The sequence below is a fragment of the Lissotriton vulgaris genome, chromosome 2_1, assembly GCF_964263255.1.
Source record: "Lissotriton vulgaris chromosome 2_1, aLisVul1.2, whole genome shotgun sequence".
NCBI classification, from domain to species: Eukaryota; Metazoa; Chordata; class Amphibia; order Caudata; family Salamandridae; genus Lissotriton; species Lissotriton vulgaris.
In genome coordinates, this window is record NC_141687.1 from 821,566,535 (window position 1) to 821,583,591 (window position 17,057).

The 17,057-nt window shown below is 41.9% G+C and overlaps 1 protein-coding gene across 1 annotated transcript in view; it reads right to left on the bottom strand.

Moving 5' to 3' along the window:
• The window catches only part of CERKL (CERK like autophagy regulator), a 593,964-nt gene that overhangs the window by 154,905 nt on the left and 422,002 nt on the right, over positions 1-17,057 (bottom strand). The window contains exons 9-10 of the mRNA XM_086956224.1: positions 12,461-12,492; positions 12,253-12,361 (exon numbers count right to left, since the gene is read on the bottom strand). Coding sequence (XP_086812350.1) covers positions 12,253-12,361; positions 12,461-12,492 — 141 coding nt within the window. The remainder of the gene's footprint in view (positions 1-12,252; positions 12,362-12,460; positions 12,493-17,057) is intronic.

Consider the following 17,057-nt stretch of genomic DNA (forward strand, 5'->3'; position numbering starts at 1 on the left):
GCATTATAATCAACAAACTGACCAATACCGTTAGCACCCTTTGAAGCAGTCCTGGGCATTTTTCCTAACTTCGTACACTCTGTGTTCGGCGGCCTTCCTCTCATCTTGGGACTCATAGCAGTAATACTATTTTTGTTCCTTCTGCTCAGATATGGCAAGTCCAGTCACCAATGATACCCAGATTACCATGGAAAATGCTCTTCTGGCGATGCAGTATTGCGAATGCATAACACAGATCCTTGGCTTGGCTCGTTTGAGAGATCTGAATACCACATGGTTCCTGTCATTCAGACCAATCTGGCAAGATTGCATCTTACCTGTTCTACGATGCCTCTTTTGTGGAGAGGAATGCGTGTCAGATATCCGTCTAACACTACCATTGGCAATGCCAACGGATGTTGACGCATTACTGGGTCCGGTAACGGCTCATGTGTTGTGTTGCCCCCAATGGCTACCAATCCTGATGACGGCATTCATTGAGATCTCACGGCAAATCTAGCAGAAGGTGAGATACGCGGGCCAACAGGCACACAGGTATCATCTGCTATGAACATTGCTAACGTGGCTGACGCTGACGGCGATGCTTCACATCTGTGTACATTGATCTTCTTAATGAAGTGGTTCAACTTTCATCTACAGTGGTAGACGATTTCTTTGCCAGCCTAGACGTTTTAATGTTTTCTCCTGACACCGAGAATAACTTTTGAAGTTAGCACACAGCGTTCTATGAACTCTGAATTCAACCTTCGCTTTTTCATAACAAAGGCTTCCCTGTTTGGAACTCTATTTCACTGCGATTTAATTTGTTTTTTTTTACTACCTTTCAAAAACGGAACTTTGGCACAAAGTAATCTGCTGAAAGTAGAACTATTGTGAGAGAACAAGAATTCTTTGAATACTTCCTTGAAACAATTTTGACCTTATCTACAAACTAACACAGTTTATATACTTGGCTATGAGATCGTCTCAAATGTTTTTTCTGTAACTAAGAGCCATTTCATAAATGTAATCTCATGAATGATTGGGTTAGCATTTGCCATATTACAATAACATCATTTCCCTTTTTAAGGCGGACTATGCAAATGCTAATTTTTCTGTGTGCAACCATTTTAAATACATTTTATATGAATTTGTGAGGGTTGTAAACACATGCTCTAGATTCTATGTTTTAGTGCTTGATCTTAGATGGACATGATAACATAGAGTATGTGTTGTGTATCATTTTAGGACCCTATTGTAATTTTCGCGATTCATGCCCTTATATAAGTATAAATCACTATCACTATGTCCTTATATAGGCATAAGAATCATAGGCATAAGAATCATAACCATATTTAGACATAGCTCATGCAGTCCAAATATGGCAGGGCTACTTCCACTAGTTCTGAAAATCTACACCGATTTCTTGGAAAACTCTGCTTCAGCAGCTAGGGACTTCCCCTTGCTCGAGAACTGGCTTGTCCAAGAACTCATGGAGTTTTCAAAGAACTGAGACTCTTATATGACGTTATTATGTCCAACTTTACGTCAAACTCGGCAACTTCAAGGTATAAATATGCCCAAACTTGCCTTAGCAAACACACAGTGGTTTGGAGCAGTTAGACTATCTACTTGCCCGACGCATCCTGCTACTGCAAGTGCCGAAGGAAGCCGACCCTCCAGCAGACGCACTGAGAGAGAGACTGTCTTTTCTCCTGCCGAGAAATCCAGCTCCAGTGTTTCCAAGCTACCCTTGCGGGTTGTTGGGAAATCGAGTCCTGAGCCTGACCTTCTTCATTCCAAATCAAGGTACGGAGCTGATTAGTCCCTAAGAGAAATCTTGGACAGATTCTTGGCAAAAGAATACTATATTTATTCTACACCTCACTTACTTCTTCCCTCGTACTAAGCTTAGGTTAGGTACATCAGGGTAGGCGTATTTTAGAAGCACCAGTTGAGTACTTTTAGCCTCTGTTATTTATGTATGTATTTATTTATGGTTTAGGAACCATACAATGCTCTTAAAGTATTATTTTATTCTACTCTTTCTACTGTATGCATTATATTTTACATACAGTTTTACGATTGTAGCAGTTCATTTCTTATGCTTCAATAAATCCTTTTATTGAAAATGCCAGTGTATCTATTTTCTCTGCACCTCTGGTGAACGAAGCATGCACGATTGACTGAGTAAAATATCTATCTATTGTTTCTACGACTCTGAAAATCAGTTTTATCTTGGGGAAACAAAGTTGCCATGTATATGCGGTTGACAGAAACGAATCCCTTCTCGTTTATTCGAGAAAGTTTCTAGTAACCTCTGAGCTAGCTGGCACTCACAATTAAGGCTAATATATTCGATAGAGACCTAGCAGACATAAGTCCTATGTCACATCTATAGGATGTATTATTCCAATGCGCAGAGCCTATTGGGAATATAGGAACAACACTACACTGCGAAGTTCCATAAAAACTCAGCAAGATTCCACAAACAGCAGAATTTCGGCATGTCACGCTGCTCCCTCAAATGTTTAGCATGGGAGCTTGTTCCGTGCTGTAAAATCAGCGCAAAAGGCAGCACGCCATAGGGCTCTGCTTTTTTCTGCCGCATGCATACTTTCTCTCAGCTGGGTGTCTCTGAATATGCATCTTCGGAAGAAGTTTGAAAGACTGCCATCAATAACTCGGAGACATATGTCTTCTTCATCATCAAATTCACTAAACCTGCAGTGTTTGATGTTTAATACACATCAGGTCTTTCAACAAACTCATTCATTGTTTAAGCAGCTTGCTGTTGTGCTTGATTGAAAATGTTTTCTTCATAGTCGAAGGTCGTCATCGGACTGGACTTGGCTTCCAGCAAGGTTCTTTAGATACTTTATGATTTTCTTACCATCTACTTCTTCTTGGACATTTATGAAATCATGGAACCTCTTGATCCATGCAGCCCATCTGGTGCCAATAATTCTGCTTCTTTGCAGTGTCGGATGGTGGTGGTGGCTTCAGACACACAGCTGCATCATACTTCACACTCTTTTCTACTGCTGTTGAGAGTATATGCTGTTCAGGTGACAGCAGCTGTCCTGGGGCAGTCCCTTCTGCAACCACAGGCGGGTGCTTGTAGATCGATCATCACGCCTGATCGAAGGTCGTAATAAGTGATGGATTAGTCTCTCGTACTTGTCCGTCATTGCTTTCAGCTTTTTGCAATGTACCTGGTTGTGGCTGCCTTTAGTGCTTCACTTTGTACTGATTATGGCTCTGTGATAGGCTATGTCCCAATATTTCTTCTTTTCGCTTTACCAGTGTGCTTCTGGTGGGCTGTTCGAGTGCTTCTCTGCAGGGTCTTAAACTTCTTCAAGGGACATAAATGGGCTGGACTGGAGCTTCGATTCCACACACACCAACTTTGAACTGTTTCTCATCAAAAGTGGGCGCGCGTGGCAAACACGAGGAGGTTGCTGTAACGTTGCAAACTTCCAGTGAAAGCAGTCTTGTTTCTTCAGGACACAGATCCCCCACTCGTCTCGAGTTGTAGCATCCTCCCCAGTCCGGGAGCATGCAAATGAATATGCCACACATGGAGCTCTGGATTGTTCGTCTTTATTCCTCAGCATGCAATCACACTCTGCTCTTGGATTACGTCATAACTGTTAATAATCACACCCTAACACCTCCCAGCAAGTTACTTACATCCTCTATTAAATTCGTCCAGAACTGCAAGGATCCTAGCACACATAGTCTCACGCCACTACACCACCTTCCGGAGGTCAGCCATTTGCAGATATAGTCCCACAGATGCAGAAATTGCAAACCAAACCTAAAGTATTTAATGGATGAGGGGTAGACACTGCCACCTGTCCATATTTTGCAACATCAATTGAAGACACTCTTTAGCAAGAAGTATACTGTACAATCCTGTTAGACTGAACTTATTTACCAATCTTATCCCTCACCATTTAAACTGTTTAATTGCCAGGACCATCCAAAAATGACCAATACATTTCCACAACAATCACCTCAAGGAAGGCGGTGATCCAGAGGGGCCATTTGAAACTATGCAAAATTGTTTGGCATACATATTATCTAATGGTCACACATGCCATGTGCTTTCTGTACAACAGCATCCAATAGGAAGATGGGCTCAAAGCATTAGCCCATTTCCTGAGTTCCATATTGAAGCATCATATTGAAAATCTGAGGATCAAAAGGCGCATGCTTGCATCTTCAAGTTCTGAAAACGGAAAAAACTGAGAAGGATACTGTTAGAACTGGGGGTCTCTAGTTGGCAATGGTTTGCACCTTTGTCCAAATAGGGACCCTTGCTTCTAGTCAGGGTAAGGGGGCTACACTCCTAAAATAACCCCTGCTCAACCCTCTGGTAGCTTGGCACAAGCAGGTAGGCTTATCTCAGAGGCAGTGTGTAAAGCATTTGTGAACACATACAGTAATACAGTGAAAACACTACAGATGGACATCATACAGTTTTTATAAAAATAAGTATTCTTTATATAGACTTAACACAAGACCCAAACGACAAAAATCCATAATACAATATTAGGAAAATGACTCTTAAATGATAAACATAGCTTAGTCCAAAGGTGATGGTAAATGCAACACGTTTCTCGCAAAGTACCTTTGGATGCATAACGCAAGATAAACAAAACGTTCGCAAGGAGGACGATGCACCGGTTCCTTGTTTCGGGGGAGGCGATGCATCTATTCTTTAATGCTTTCACAAAGTAGGCGATCGCCTGTTCCTTACCATAGAGGAAATGATGCGTCGAACTCGTATTGCGTTCCAGTTACAATGCAACAACATGGCGTCGCGATGCGACAAGATGGCGTCTTTGATGCGGTGCGATGACGTGAAGGTGATGTGTGCACGCCCGACGGCCGTGCGGCGACTCAGGAACTTCTGAGCCGCAACAGGCCCTGCAAGACGCTTCTACTTTGATGCGACGGCGACCCTTGCGGTGGCGACAAGTTTTTCCGGTGATTCGATGACAAACAGCTGTGAAGGAGACAAGCTTCTCGGGTGATGCATGGCGACCTTTGCGGCGGCAACACGCTTCTCCGGTGATGCGACGTCGACCTCTGCGGCAGCGACACGCTTCTCCGGTGATGCGACAGCAAGAGCTGTGGCGGCGACACGCTTCTTCTTGTTGCATCGAGCTTCCAGCTCCCAACAATACGCTGGCTTCTGAACACAGAATTCCCACAAAGGAAATGCAGGGGGAAGCTGGTGGTGAAGTCTTGTATTCCTGAGACTTCAGCAGGAGGAAAGCACTCTTCGAGCCCTTGGAGATTCTTCTTCAAGATGATGAAAGTTCATTAAAAGTTCCTTCTCCTTTCCTTGGCAAATAAGTAACCACTGCAGGCCAACCCCAGAAAATAGCACAATGGCACAGGGGCAGTCGAATCCTTCAGCTTCCTTGGTTCCTCTCCTTGGCAAAGGTTTGTCTTGATTCCCAGAAGTGATTTAAAGTCTTGGGGTCTGGGCCCCAATATTTATACTACAAATTTCTTTGTTTTCTGAAGTCAGAGGGTGTCTGTACCTGGTCAAAACCAGTTGTGTCCTCACTGGTGCAGCTTCCTGGAAGGAGGTGGAGACAGCATTGTTAAAAGCAGACCTGGCCTAGGTAGCTGAAAGGAAATCTCCTCCCTCAACTCTCTATTCTATGAGGGCTCAGGGGAGTGAAAGGAAATCTCCGCCCCCTACTCTCAATTCAGCCAAGGTCCTATTCAGCCCAGCCCTGACTCATCAGACTGCTGGAGCCCAAGCCCTCCTGTCACTCACAAACCAGAGATGCAATACACAAACTAGCAGAAGCAGGCTGGATGGTTAGGTATGAAAATAACTACTTTCTGAAAGTGGTATTTTCAAACACAGAATCTAAAATTCATCTTCACTAAGGGCCAGATGTAGGTAATCTTGATTTACCTACTCTTAAATACCGAATCATACCGATTCGGTATTTAGGAGTAGGTAAATGGGATGTAGGTAATTTCTCTTTTGAAATTACAGAATCGGTAAGAATTGGTAATTACCGAATCGGTATTTACCGATTCGGTAATTGCCATTCATTCTAATGGGCCTGGAGGCCCATAGGAATGAATGTCAATTAGCGAATCGGTAAATACCGATTCGGTAATTGGGTGAAACATTGAAGGGTGGCAGGGTGTCACTTTGACACCCTGTTGCACCCCTCAATCGTGTATGGGTGCACATGTTGCAGACATACATGCCCTAAAGGCATGTATGTCTGCAACAGGGCAGCGTTTGAAAAGCAAAATAAATGCTTTTTCAAGGCTTTTCATTATTTACCACCAACTTCTAGTACTCATGTGTGACATATTGTTAAGACTTTCAGAGTTAATAATATCGGACTGATTTCTCTGGAAGTTTCACCATTTATACTGATTAATTGTAATCGGAATTAAAGACTGAGCTCTCAGGGACGTAAGGCAATGTAAGCGTATTGGCTATAGTGGCTAATTATTTTTCTCCCACTTCCTTTTGCTCTAAGTAATGTCATTTTCTTTTGAGAAGATTATATTAATTTTGCAATGGAAAACAATTTAACCTACTGGGTGGTAGCTAATGTAGTGTTGCTAGCAAGAGGACAACACTGTGTGAAAGGTATGCGAGTTATAATAATTTGAAGGTGGTGTGTAAATTATAAATTTAAGGTACAACTTTAACTTTTGAATTTCTAATGTTTGTGTAGTTTAAGTTTGGTTTGTATACAAATCTATACCACTATTATAAAGAGAGAGCCCAAACCTTTGAGGTGGGTAAGCTCGAGAACTTAAGCACCAATCGGAATACCTAATACAGCATTGCAAACTACAGTATCAGCAGATGGCCATAGGCTATACAGCAGCCCAACATATACATTAGAAGGGGAAAAAAAAGTTTTGTGAAAAGCAGTCCGTTGTGGGCGTGTGCGTTGTGGGATTCAGCAAAAGAGAAGAGTTCTGTGTGGGACTAGCGTTCCAATACGAGTGGGTGTGTCCTTTAGCATTGTTGTGGGCGTTGGACGTTGACGCGATGTTGTGCGTCTAAGTGGCTGGAGCGGCCAAACACGTTCGGGGATGGAGCGAACACCGGACAAACACGTTCGCGGCTGGAGCGTATTAAGGTACAGTGGCGCCGGCTAGAGCAGGCCCGGACAACGTCGGGACGGGCTGCTAGTAATGAATAAAGCATTCCCAACTATCGCTTAGCCTTAACCTTTGGTGTTTTCATTGAATTCCAATGGTTTTTGATTTTTAATTATAGAGGGGAGTGTCTGGAAGTGGAGTTTCATCAAATGGAGTTTCAAAGTATAGTGGAGGAGACTGTCAGAGTGTAGTATCATAGAGTGGAGTGGTGTAGCGTGGAGTGGCACAGTGTGGAATACTGTAGAGTGAAATAACTTACAGTGGAATAGCATAGAGTGGAATAGTATAGAGTGGAGTGGCATAGAGTGAAGTGACATAGAGCAGAGCAGTGTACAGTGGAGCAGTGTACAATGGAGTGGCATACCGTGGAGTGGAGTACAGTGGAATAGCGAAGAGTGGAATAGCGTAGATTGGAATAGCATACAGTGGAGTGGCATAGGGTGACGGAGAGTTGAATGATGTAGAGTGGAATAGCCTAGAGTGGTGTAGAGTGGAGAGGCGTAGAGTGACGTAAAGTGGAGTGGCGTACAGTGAAGCTGTAGCAGTGGAACAGCATATAGTGGAGTGGAATAGCGTAGAGAGGAGTAGCATACTGTAGAGTGGCATAGAGATGAGTTGTGTAGAGAAGAATAGCATAGAGTGGAGTGGCATAAAGTGGTGCAGAGTGGAGTGGCATATAGTGTAATACAATAGAGTGGAGTGTTGTCCAGTGGCATAGAGTTGAGTGGCTAGAGTGGAACAGCATAGAGTGGAATGGTGTAAAGTAGAGTGGCACACAGTACAGTGGTTTAGAGTGGAATAGCATAGAGTAGAGTGCTTTAGTGTAGAGTAGAATGGAAAGGAGTTGAGTGGTGTAGAAAGGAATAGTATAGAGTGGAGTAGTGTACAGTAGAATGGAAAAGAGTGGAGTGCCACCGAGTGGAATATCATAGAGTGGAGTGGCATATAATCATGTGGCATAGAGTGGAACAATGTAGAGTGGAGTGTTGTAGAGTGGAGTGTTGTAGAGTGGTGTGGCATGTCATAGAGTGGAGGTGCCTGTCATACAGTAGAGTGGAGTGGCGTGTCAGAGTAGAGTGGCGTGGCATGTCAAAGAATGGCATGCAGTACAGTGTCTTAGAATCGAGGGGCATAGAGTAAAGTGGCATAGATGTAGGGGCATGTGATGTAGTGGCGTGTAGTGACATAGAGTAGAGTAGTGTGTGATAGTGTGGAGTGCTGTGTCAGAGCAGAGTGAAGTGGCATAATCTGGAGTGGTGTGTCATAGACTGGAGTTCAGTGGCTTAGAGTGTAGGGGTATAGAGTGGAGTGGCATGGTATAGAGTAGAGTGGAGTAGCAAGTCAGAGTGGCATGTCGAACAGTATCATAGAGTGGAGCAGACTGGGGTAGAGTGGAGCGCCAGGTAGTGGATCAGCGTCTTGTAGAGTGAAGCAGCATGTCGTGGAGTAGAGTGGAGTGGAGTGGCATGTCAAAGTGGCATGTTCTATAGTATATTAGAGTGGAGTGGAGTACAGTAGAGTGGTATAAACTGGAGAGGTGTAGAGTCAAATATCGTAGGATGGAGTGGCGTAGAGTGGAGTGGCGTAGAGAGGAATGTCTTATAGTGAAGTGTAGTAGAGTGGAGTGGCATGGAGTGGAGTAATGTGTCATGAAGTGGAGTGGCATGGTGTGTCCTAGAGTGGGATGGAATTTCGTACAGTAGAATGGAGTGGCGTTGAGTGGCGTTTCAGAGTAGAGAGGAGTGGCATATCTTTAAGTAGGTTGCAGTGGCGAGTCGTAGACTAGAGTGGAGTTACGTGCCATAAATTAGAGTGGAGTAGAGTGGTGTGTCATGAAGTGGTGTGTGTTACAGTGTCATGGAGGGGAGTAGAGTGTACTGGCGTAGAGTGTAGTGGCATGTTGTACAGTGGAGCTGTGTCATACAGTGGAGGTGTGTGTTAGAGTAGAGTTTCATGGAGTGGAGTGGTGTGTAGTAGAGTGATGTACAGTGGAGTGCCATGTCCTAGAGTGGAGTGGCGTGCCGTACAGTGGAGTAGAGTGTAGGGGTACAGAGTGAAGTAGAGTGCTGTAGAGTGCAACGGTCTAGAGGCGAGTGGCGTTTTGCAGAGTAGAGTGGAGTGGTATGTTATACATTGGCGTGAAGTACAGTATCTCGAGTGAAGTAGATTGGCAGAGTGCAGGGGTATACAGTGGAGTAATCTTGTAGAGTGAAGTGGCGTCTCGCGGAGTAGAGTGGAGGGGCATGTCATAGAGTGATGTGCTCCAAAGAGTTTTAAAGTGGAGTGGCGTACAGTGAAGTGGCATTGAAAGTAGGAGTGGAGTCAAGTAGTGTGTAATACAGTACAGGTGAGCAAAATGACATAAAGTGGTGTGGTGTAGAGACAGTCACGTACAGTGTCAGAGAGGCATAGAGTGGGGTACAGCAGATTTATAATGTCCACAATACTTACATTTAAATGGCGCATGGGGACAAAAATCTGAGCCCATCTAGCTCACTTCCTTCTAGTTAATGGGTGGATTCTCAGAACTGTCAGCTCTAAAGACATTCCATTAACAGATATATTGACTGCATTTGGAGCATGCTCATAGCCATTTCATCTATATAAACAAGGTCCATGGAGCATATTGATTTGTTTGCTAAAATAGCTAATTTTAAAGGAAAAGCTCACATACTAGGCAAGATAACATTTGAGATAGGTAATCATTTGTGTGGGCAAAGCATAACAAGAATCTCCATGCTCAAGTGACCCAGGAAAAAATATATTTGGAGCACCAAATTAGGGAGCCCTGATAGAGACTTCCGGAGGTCAGATAAATGGCATTTCCACACTATATTTTCATCAAGGGCAGTGAGACAATCAGCAGTAATGTGGTTCCTAACTCTACAAAGGACTTGTTTGGGATATTGAGATTCATGGGCTATACGGCTTGCATAAGAATATTTTGGGGGGCCGGGGCGGCAGGATGAAAGGTAGGTGATCAGACACAAAGTGGTGGCATGAAACCTTAATTGTGCATATGGATATTTGGTATCTACAACTAAGATGAGTAAGGCAGATGGCAGAAATAAACCTCCAAATCCAGTTAACAGTTTCCTGAATAAAGTAAACAGGCTTCATGACCACCAAACAAGGAGCAAAATCATACCCACTCACCTTCTTAGGGAGGCCATAATCAGAACATGAGTAGTTTTGTGTACTTTTTTTTAATTATAACGGGCTAAGTCCTACAAAGCTACAAAGCATCAACAAACAAAACTTGTGGGAGGCATGCAAATCTCTCTTATTGTAACTATGCATGTTTGAAATCCCTCAAATGGTTGGATGTGGAAAAACTATTTTTGGGGCTGCACGTTACATCACAATGTCCCTGTTTTTGGGAGAGTGAAGGGAAACTGAATGGTTAAGAAAATGTTAAAAACCTGCCAGTGGCTATTTCCAGCAAAATACCCAGACCAGTTAATCATGGCAAGGGACATCTGTTATCCTTGACTCAACTACTTAGGGTTTGTTGAATTTGAAAACATATGGTTTCTTATCAATCTCTGCAGCCACGGTGTATCTGTCAAAAAAAAGGAAGGAATCACCGAAGCAGTATTGGTCCAGCTCATTCCAAAATTTGGCACTTAAACTACGTCCTTTTTTGAGACTGAATATTTCAAATCTATCTGTTATCACTTTAAGGGATCCTTGCAGAATACAGAAGGGCATTATCCCTTGCACAAACCTGCTCCTGAGCAAGCGAATATGAAAGGAAAGGTAAATGTTTAGGAAATCTTGACCAGCTAAGGACAGGAAGGAGGCTGTGACTTACCAACAGACTATTTAGAAAGTGCTAAACAAGCAATCCTGCTTGAGGTCTTTGTGAAATCAACAGCAGTGACGTAACCCCAAACCTCTCTTCCCACTTCCTTGCAAGAAAAATCTCAGATTTAGAGAGATGGAATTTGTTTTTGTATTTTTCTGTATTAAACATTAATTCTTTGGAAACGATTTCAAATCAGCGATGAGCTGAACATTAAGACATGGTGTTGCATTCATATAACAAAAAGGCTAGGCTTAACTATGACATTTATTTAAGCTTAGCAATTTGCTCAACTATTTATAACTACCAGACCTAAAAGAAAGTTTTTAAAAGAGGCTACAATTTTCCAGCCAAACTTTACAAGCCCTGACAAGATCCCAAGAGAGAAAGAGCCCTCAATGACCCTTTCTCAAACACAATCACACTCCCATAAGATAACTGAAGTGCGTTTGTATCTGGCTTCTTGTGAGCGCTGTATTGAATACCCTCCTTTAAACTTGTTTTCCTATTGCACACAGTAATGGTGTTCAATACATGCATGGAGTTTAAGCAACAAGAAGACTCACAACTTTAACTAAAATTTATTGGAACAAAGAAGTTTTTTAAGGGAATTGGGACCCCAGCGAGTGATAGATCATGCATCTTGTGGTAGTGCTAAAATGTGTCGGATAATTTAGAAATAATGCATCAAATTCCATTATGAGGACACCGGCGGTCACTGAAGTCCACACCTGGACACAGGCAAGTGTTTTTGCCTACAGTTGCAAATGATCTGAAGATATTTTAGGTAGGACAAAAACATCAGGTTTCTGAAAAAGCACAGGAGAATGATGGAAACTTTAGTTTCACAACCTAATAATTTAAACATCTCGCCATCATTAAAGCATTGACATGGTTGTTCCATTGAAGCATATGAACAGAAGTGGATTATTATTTTGATGTTGGAGTAGGAAAAAATGCAAACAGTGCTCAATGTAGTGAGCTATAATAGTGGGGATAAAGTATTTCTGTACGGTACACTTAGGGTAAACTTCTAAACCAAAATCACGACTTTAAAAATATTATTCACAAGTTTTGAGGCCAGTAGTAATTTCCGCATAAGCATGCTAATAAAACAAGCTCACCGATTCTGCTGGCGCAATAGCAGATTACAGCCATATGGAATTTGTGTTCATATTGAACCCATTTCCATAATAGAACCCATGATCAATCCAGACAAGAATTTTAACATGACCAAACATTTATCTAACAATATCAGTACACAAATGCTTGAATACTGGTTTGAATTAAGTCAGACGTACTTGGTGTTAGGGGCTAGTCCTCGTGGTGCCATTGAACATAAACAAGGGATTGCCATAATACTGACATTAAGGAAATTTCCATTCAAACTCTGCCACTGTTCAGCATTGCCTGCATCAAAATAGTAAAAATTATCAACTGAATGTAACTATGTAATTAACAAATAATTATCAAGACTAGGTTACATTCAATGTTACTTAAAAAACTTACCAAGTTTGTAAATTTGTTCATTCTTTTTGTTTCTGGGGACAGAAAAATGTTCACATTAGAGACATCTGTACTTAGTTAATTTTCTTTTTTAATATCTTTATTAGATATCTGCAGAGAGAAACAAGAACTAACCACCACTGAAGTGTGTATCAAAGTGGAATGCAACATAGAATAACAAACATAGTTGCCAAAATCTTCTGAGTTTGATTAAGTACTTCCCCATCTCTCCTCCCAAAACTAACTGTCCCATCCATCCAACTCCCACCCTAACTAGTTCCTTCTCATTGCAAATGTTAGCCTGGGTCTATCTGTCTCTCTGCTTTCCTTCTCACACCAAATAACTGACTAATATCTACCACTCAAATTACTTTCCTATTTCACCATACTAATTCACCACTTATCCTTTATGCTACTGCCACCCCCCCCAAAAAAAGGCACTTCAACACCACATCAGGGGCAACAAGTCATATATAAATACAAACCTTTTTTAGGTCTCGCCTAGCGATGCAGCACCATGCGCTACTCGCGTAAGCGAGACTTATTGTTGCCGGGTAGCTTAGCGAATTGGGACAGGAGAGGTGCACAAGCTCCTAAACACACTGGAGACAATGGCTGTGACCGCGCGCTTTTGGAGGCATGGGCTGTGAACGCGCGCGTCTCGTCATGCTTTCACTTTCGCAATCGAGGGAGTGTACAGCGGCGTTGTTTGTTCATGTTGCAGTGTAGTTAGTCAACATGCTGTGAACGTGTCCTTTTTTTCATACGCATTTATTAAATAAAAAGATTTTTTTCATACGCATTTGTTCAATAAAAAGATTACTTAGTATCGCAAAATGTGCATGCAGTTCAGTTGTTATTAATAGTGCGCTATCAAACATGATAACATACGCGTGGCGTGTGAATTTGCTGGTTAATATGCCGTGAACGTCTCCTTTTCTTATCCGCATTTCACAAATAATAAAAACATTACTAATATACGCGTGGTGTGTGAATTTGTTGTACTGCTTAGCTGATTTTATTAAAAACAAAACAACAATAATATACGCGAGGTGTGTGAATTTGGCGTACTTCTTGACGTGCTCTTAATGAAAAGAAAACATAAAATGTACACTTGTCGAGTGAATTAGCCGTACTGCTTAGTGTTCTATTAATAAAAACATTATTTAGGAGCGAGTAATGTGCATGCAGTTGATTTTCTAATACTAGTGCGCATAAAGCATGTTAATATACATGTGGCATTCTTATTTGTTTCTTGTTGTGCTGCGTTAACATGAGTTCTCTTTGTTGTAAAGACTTTTGCCAGTGGTTTTAGGAACGGAAGTTGTGAACGTTTACTGTGCACGGAAATTGGTATTGTAGTGCTAACACGCTCTTTGCTTGTAGATGAACGTTTACTGTGCGTGGAAATTAGTATTGTGGTGTTAACATGCTCTTTGCTTGTAGAAGCGTTATATCAGTTTATACTTTTTTTGCTATTACTAGTGCGGTCTAAAACATAAAAATGTGTGCATAGTGTTTCGTAAATTATACGGCTGAAAGTTAAGGAGCAAACAAACAACTCACGGGCAGACAATAACGCGTTATATCAGTATATACCTTTTTTGCTATTACTAGCGCGGTCTAAAACATTAAAATGTGCGCATAGTGTTTCGTAAATTATACGGTTGAAAGTTAAGGAGCAAACAACCGACTTACGGGCAGACAATAGAGGCGCTTACAATTAGATGCGGGGGCATAGGTTACAATACAAGCTATGTGCATGGGTATTAGTGATGCACAGTTACCTTCTTCTTCATAAGCGTGTTAGTGGCAGCTTATATTTTTGTACTACTACTGGTTCGGTATAAAACATAAATATACGCGCAGTCTGTGTTTTTGGATTGTGCATACATTTACTTTTTATGCACTTTTGAAATAATACTTAGTAATGCTTTTTAGTTGTTGTGCATGCATTAGAATGCTGGTTTTCCTTTATATGCACTTTCAGTTGCATGGAAGTGCTGCTTTTAGTTTCGGTGTGCGCTTTTACAAATTGTTGCTGCTTTGATAAAAGTGCTGACGAACTACAGGCACACAATGTAGATGTGTACAACTGGCGCCCCATTTCCAATTTGTTCTTTCTAGTTAACACCTCATAAATAGCAAATGGGTTAGCGTAGGGCCATGTTATTGCGGTTTTCCCTGGGGGCATGTTTATTGTTCAGCATTTCAAAGCTACAAAGGAAGTGTTTCTGTTGCTGGCGCCATCTTATAACTCTTCATCTTAGTTTAGCACGTTCTGTCGCATGTTTAAAATAAGTATGCTTAAAAGTGGCAACATGTTTTTGCATTGCTTACGTCTTTTATTTTTGCGATGCTTACATATTATACTATCCATTGAACAACGTTCTTTCTACCACACACGATTGCAGCTAATAGGCTCGATGGAGGCTTTAGGCATACTGCAAACGTTTGCTTGGCTTATTGAAGGGCCTCTTAACCCCTTCCAAGCTGATGATGAGCTGGGCTCGTCATGGTGTAGCCTCCTCGTACACTGATGACGAGCCCAGCTCGTCATAAAATAATGTCAAATAGCAATTCCCAGCACAGGAGGGGAATTGCCTTAGCAGCCATGGAGTTAAATGAAGAACATAACACTTTTAATGCATATTCTCATTTTGTTTTCACACACTATTTGTACTATGTCTTAATTAAAGTATTTATATTGAGCCTTTTGCTTTGCATGTTATTTATATTGAGCCTTTTGCTTTGCATGTTATTCATTTGTAAAAATGCCAATGCATATATTAAAAATACCTTTACAAAACAAACCACTTTCTGTTGCAATATAATTGACTACACCAACACTCAAACATATGTGCTGCGAGACCTATTGCATTGCATGTTTTAATTGAAAGTTTGCGGCAGGGGCAAATAAGCTGATTATGCAAAGTTTGGAGCTGCGTAGTGTGGGAGGGGGATTTGTGGGTGTTGAGGACATCTTTAAGCGCACATGGGCACATATCAAGAAATATCTGCGAGATGGCAAAAATAGAGACGAAACAGATGAAAGGTAATGAAGTGCATTTCCTGACCTAGAATGTTAGGAGATTACATGAACAAAGGAATATATGTAAAGTTATAGCATACTTAAAATGGCATATGGTCGATTAAGTACTTCTTCAAGAGACTCACCTTATCTCCGATAGCAAAATGCTCTCATATAAATACTTCCAGGATATGGTTCACTTGGAAAGCTTTACATGACATGCTAGGGGAGTTCTTATATGGCTTAACCCAAAATCTGGTGTTATGCTGCAATGTATAAAACTAGATCCTAATAGAGGGACATCATAGCTAAATGCCACAAAACATGACAGGCAGCCACATTAGTCAATGTATAGTGCCCCAACTTTGACAACATGAAATGTTACCTGGCTTCGGGCTCACCAATAATGTGAGAGGAAGGTACTCCAATAATATGGGGGGGGGGGGGTAGATTTTAATTGCATTCTAAATCCAGACAAAGATAGATCAAAAGGCCCCCCTCGCCGCTCAGCCGCAGCAGCTGGTTTGATAGCAGGGATAGTTGGCCAATTATGCCTCATAGATACTAAACACATACTCAAATAGATTACTGGTTGATCTCCAGGAGCCTGTACCCAATGGTTTCTGCCTAGAACATATTCCGACCACTCGCCGGTCCTGCTAGAAATTGACTTCTGTACTGGGAAAGCTGCTCCCTTTCTCTGGAGATTCCGCCCATATTCCCTGATGGACTCGGTTTTCAAGTCAGAAATGACACAGTTGATAGAAGCGTTCTTTGAAACAAATATGGGTTCAGTAGATAGCTTCGCCACTGTGTGGGAGACGTTTAAGGTCTATGTCAGGGGTATGACAATGTCTAAACATGCGAGGGTGCTCCGGGCATTAAGAGACAGGTTATCAAGGCTTTAGCAGGAGATAGCATGCCTAAAACAAGCCCATCAACGTTTTGGGGATACTAAACTCCTAGAAGAGATTGAAAAGATTCTCGAGAGTAACAATACCATGGATGTAGAGGTGAAACACATGGGTAAATATGCGTCAGCCAGAATCTACGGGGAGGGAGAACGCCTGGGGCTACACTAGCAAGACGAATACGACCTAAAAGAGAGCAGCAATGATTTTAGAAGTTACCGATGAGGCAGGACACAAACTTACCGCTCCCAGTGCGGTTGCCGATACGTTCCATAGAGACTATTCAGAATTATATACCACTAAGACATCTGCTGACAATGAGGTAATCCAACATTACTTAGAGCACATACAAATGGCATGGCTCACCAACACACACAGGGAACATCTTTTGGCTCCTCTTGATCCTAGTGAGATTAGGGGTGCTCTAAAAACGATGCGTACAGGTAGCGCACCAGCTACGGACAGCCGCACAGTCACGTTATATAAAACATTTCAGGAATTACTCATCCCTCACTTAATGATCCTGTATGAGGAGATGGTCCAGAAAGTGGAGATGCCTCTTACTATGAGGGCAAATTATTACACTCTTGAAGTCTGGTAAGCCCCCAGATGCCTGCTCTTCATACATACCATTGTCACTATTAAATGTAGACACTAA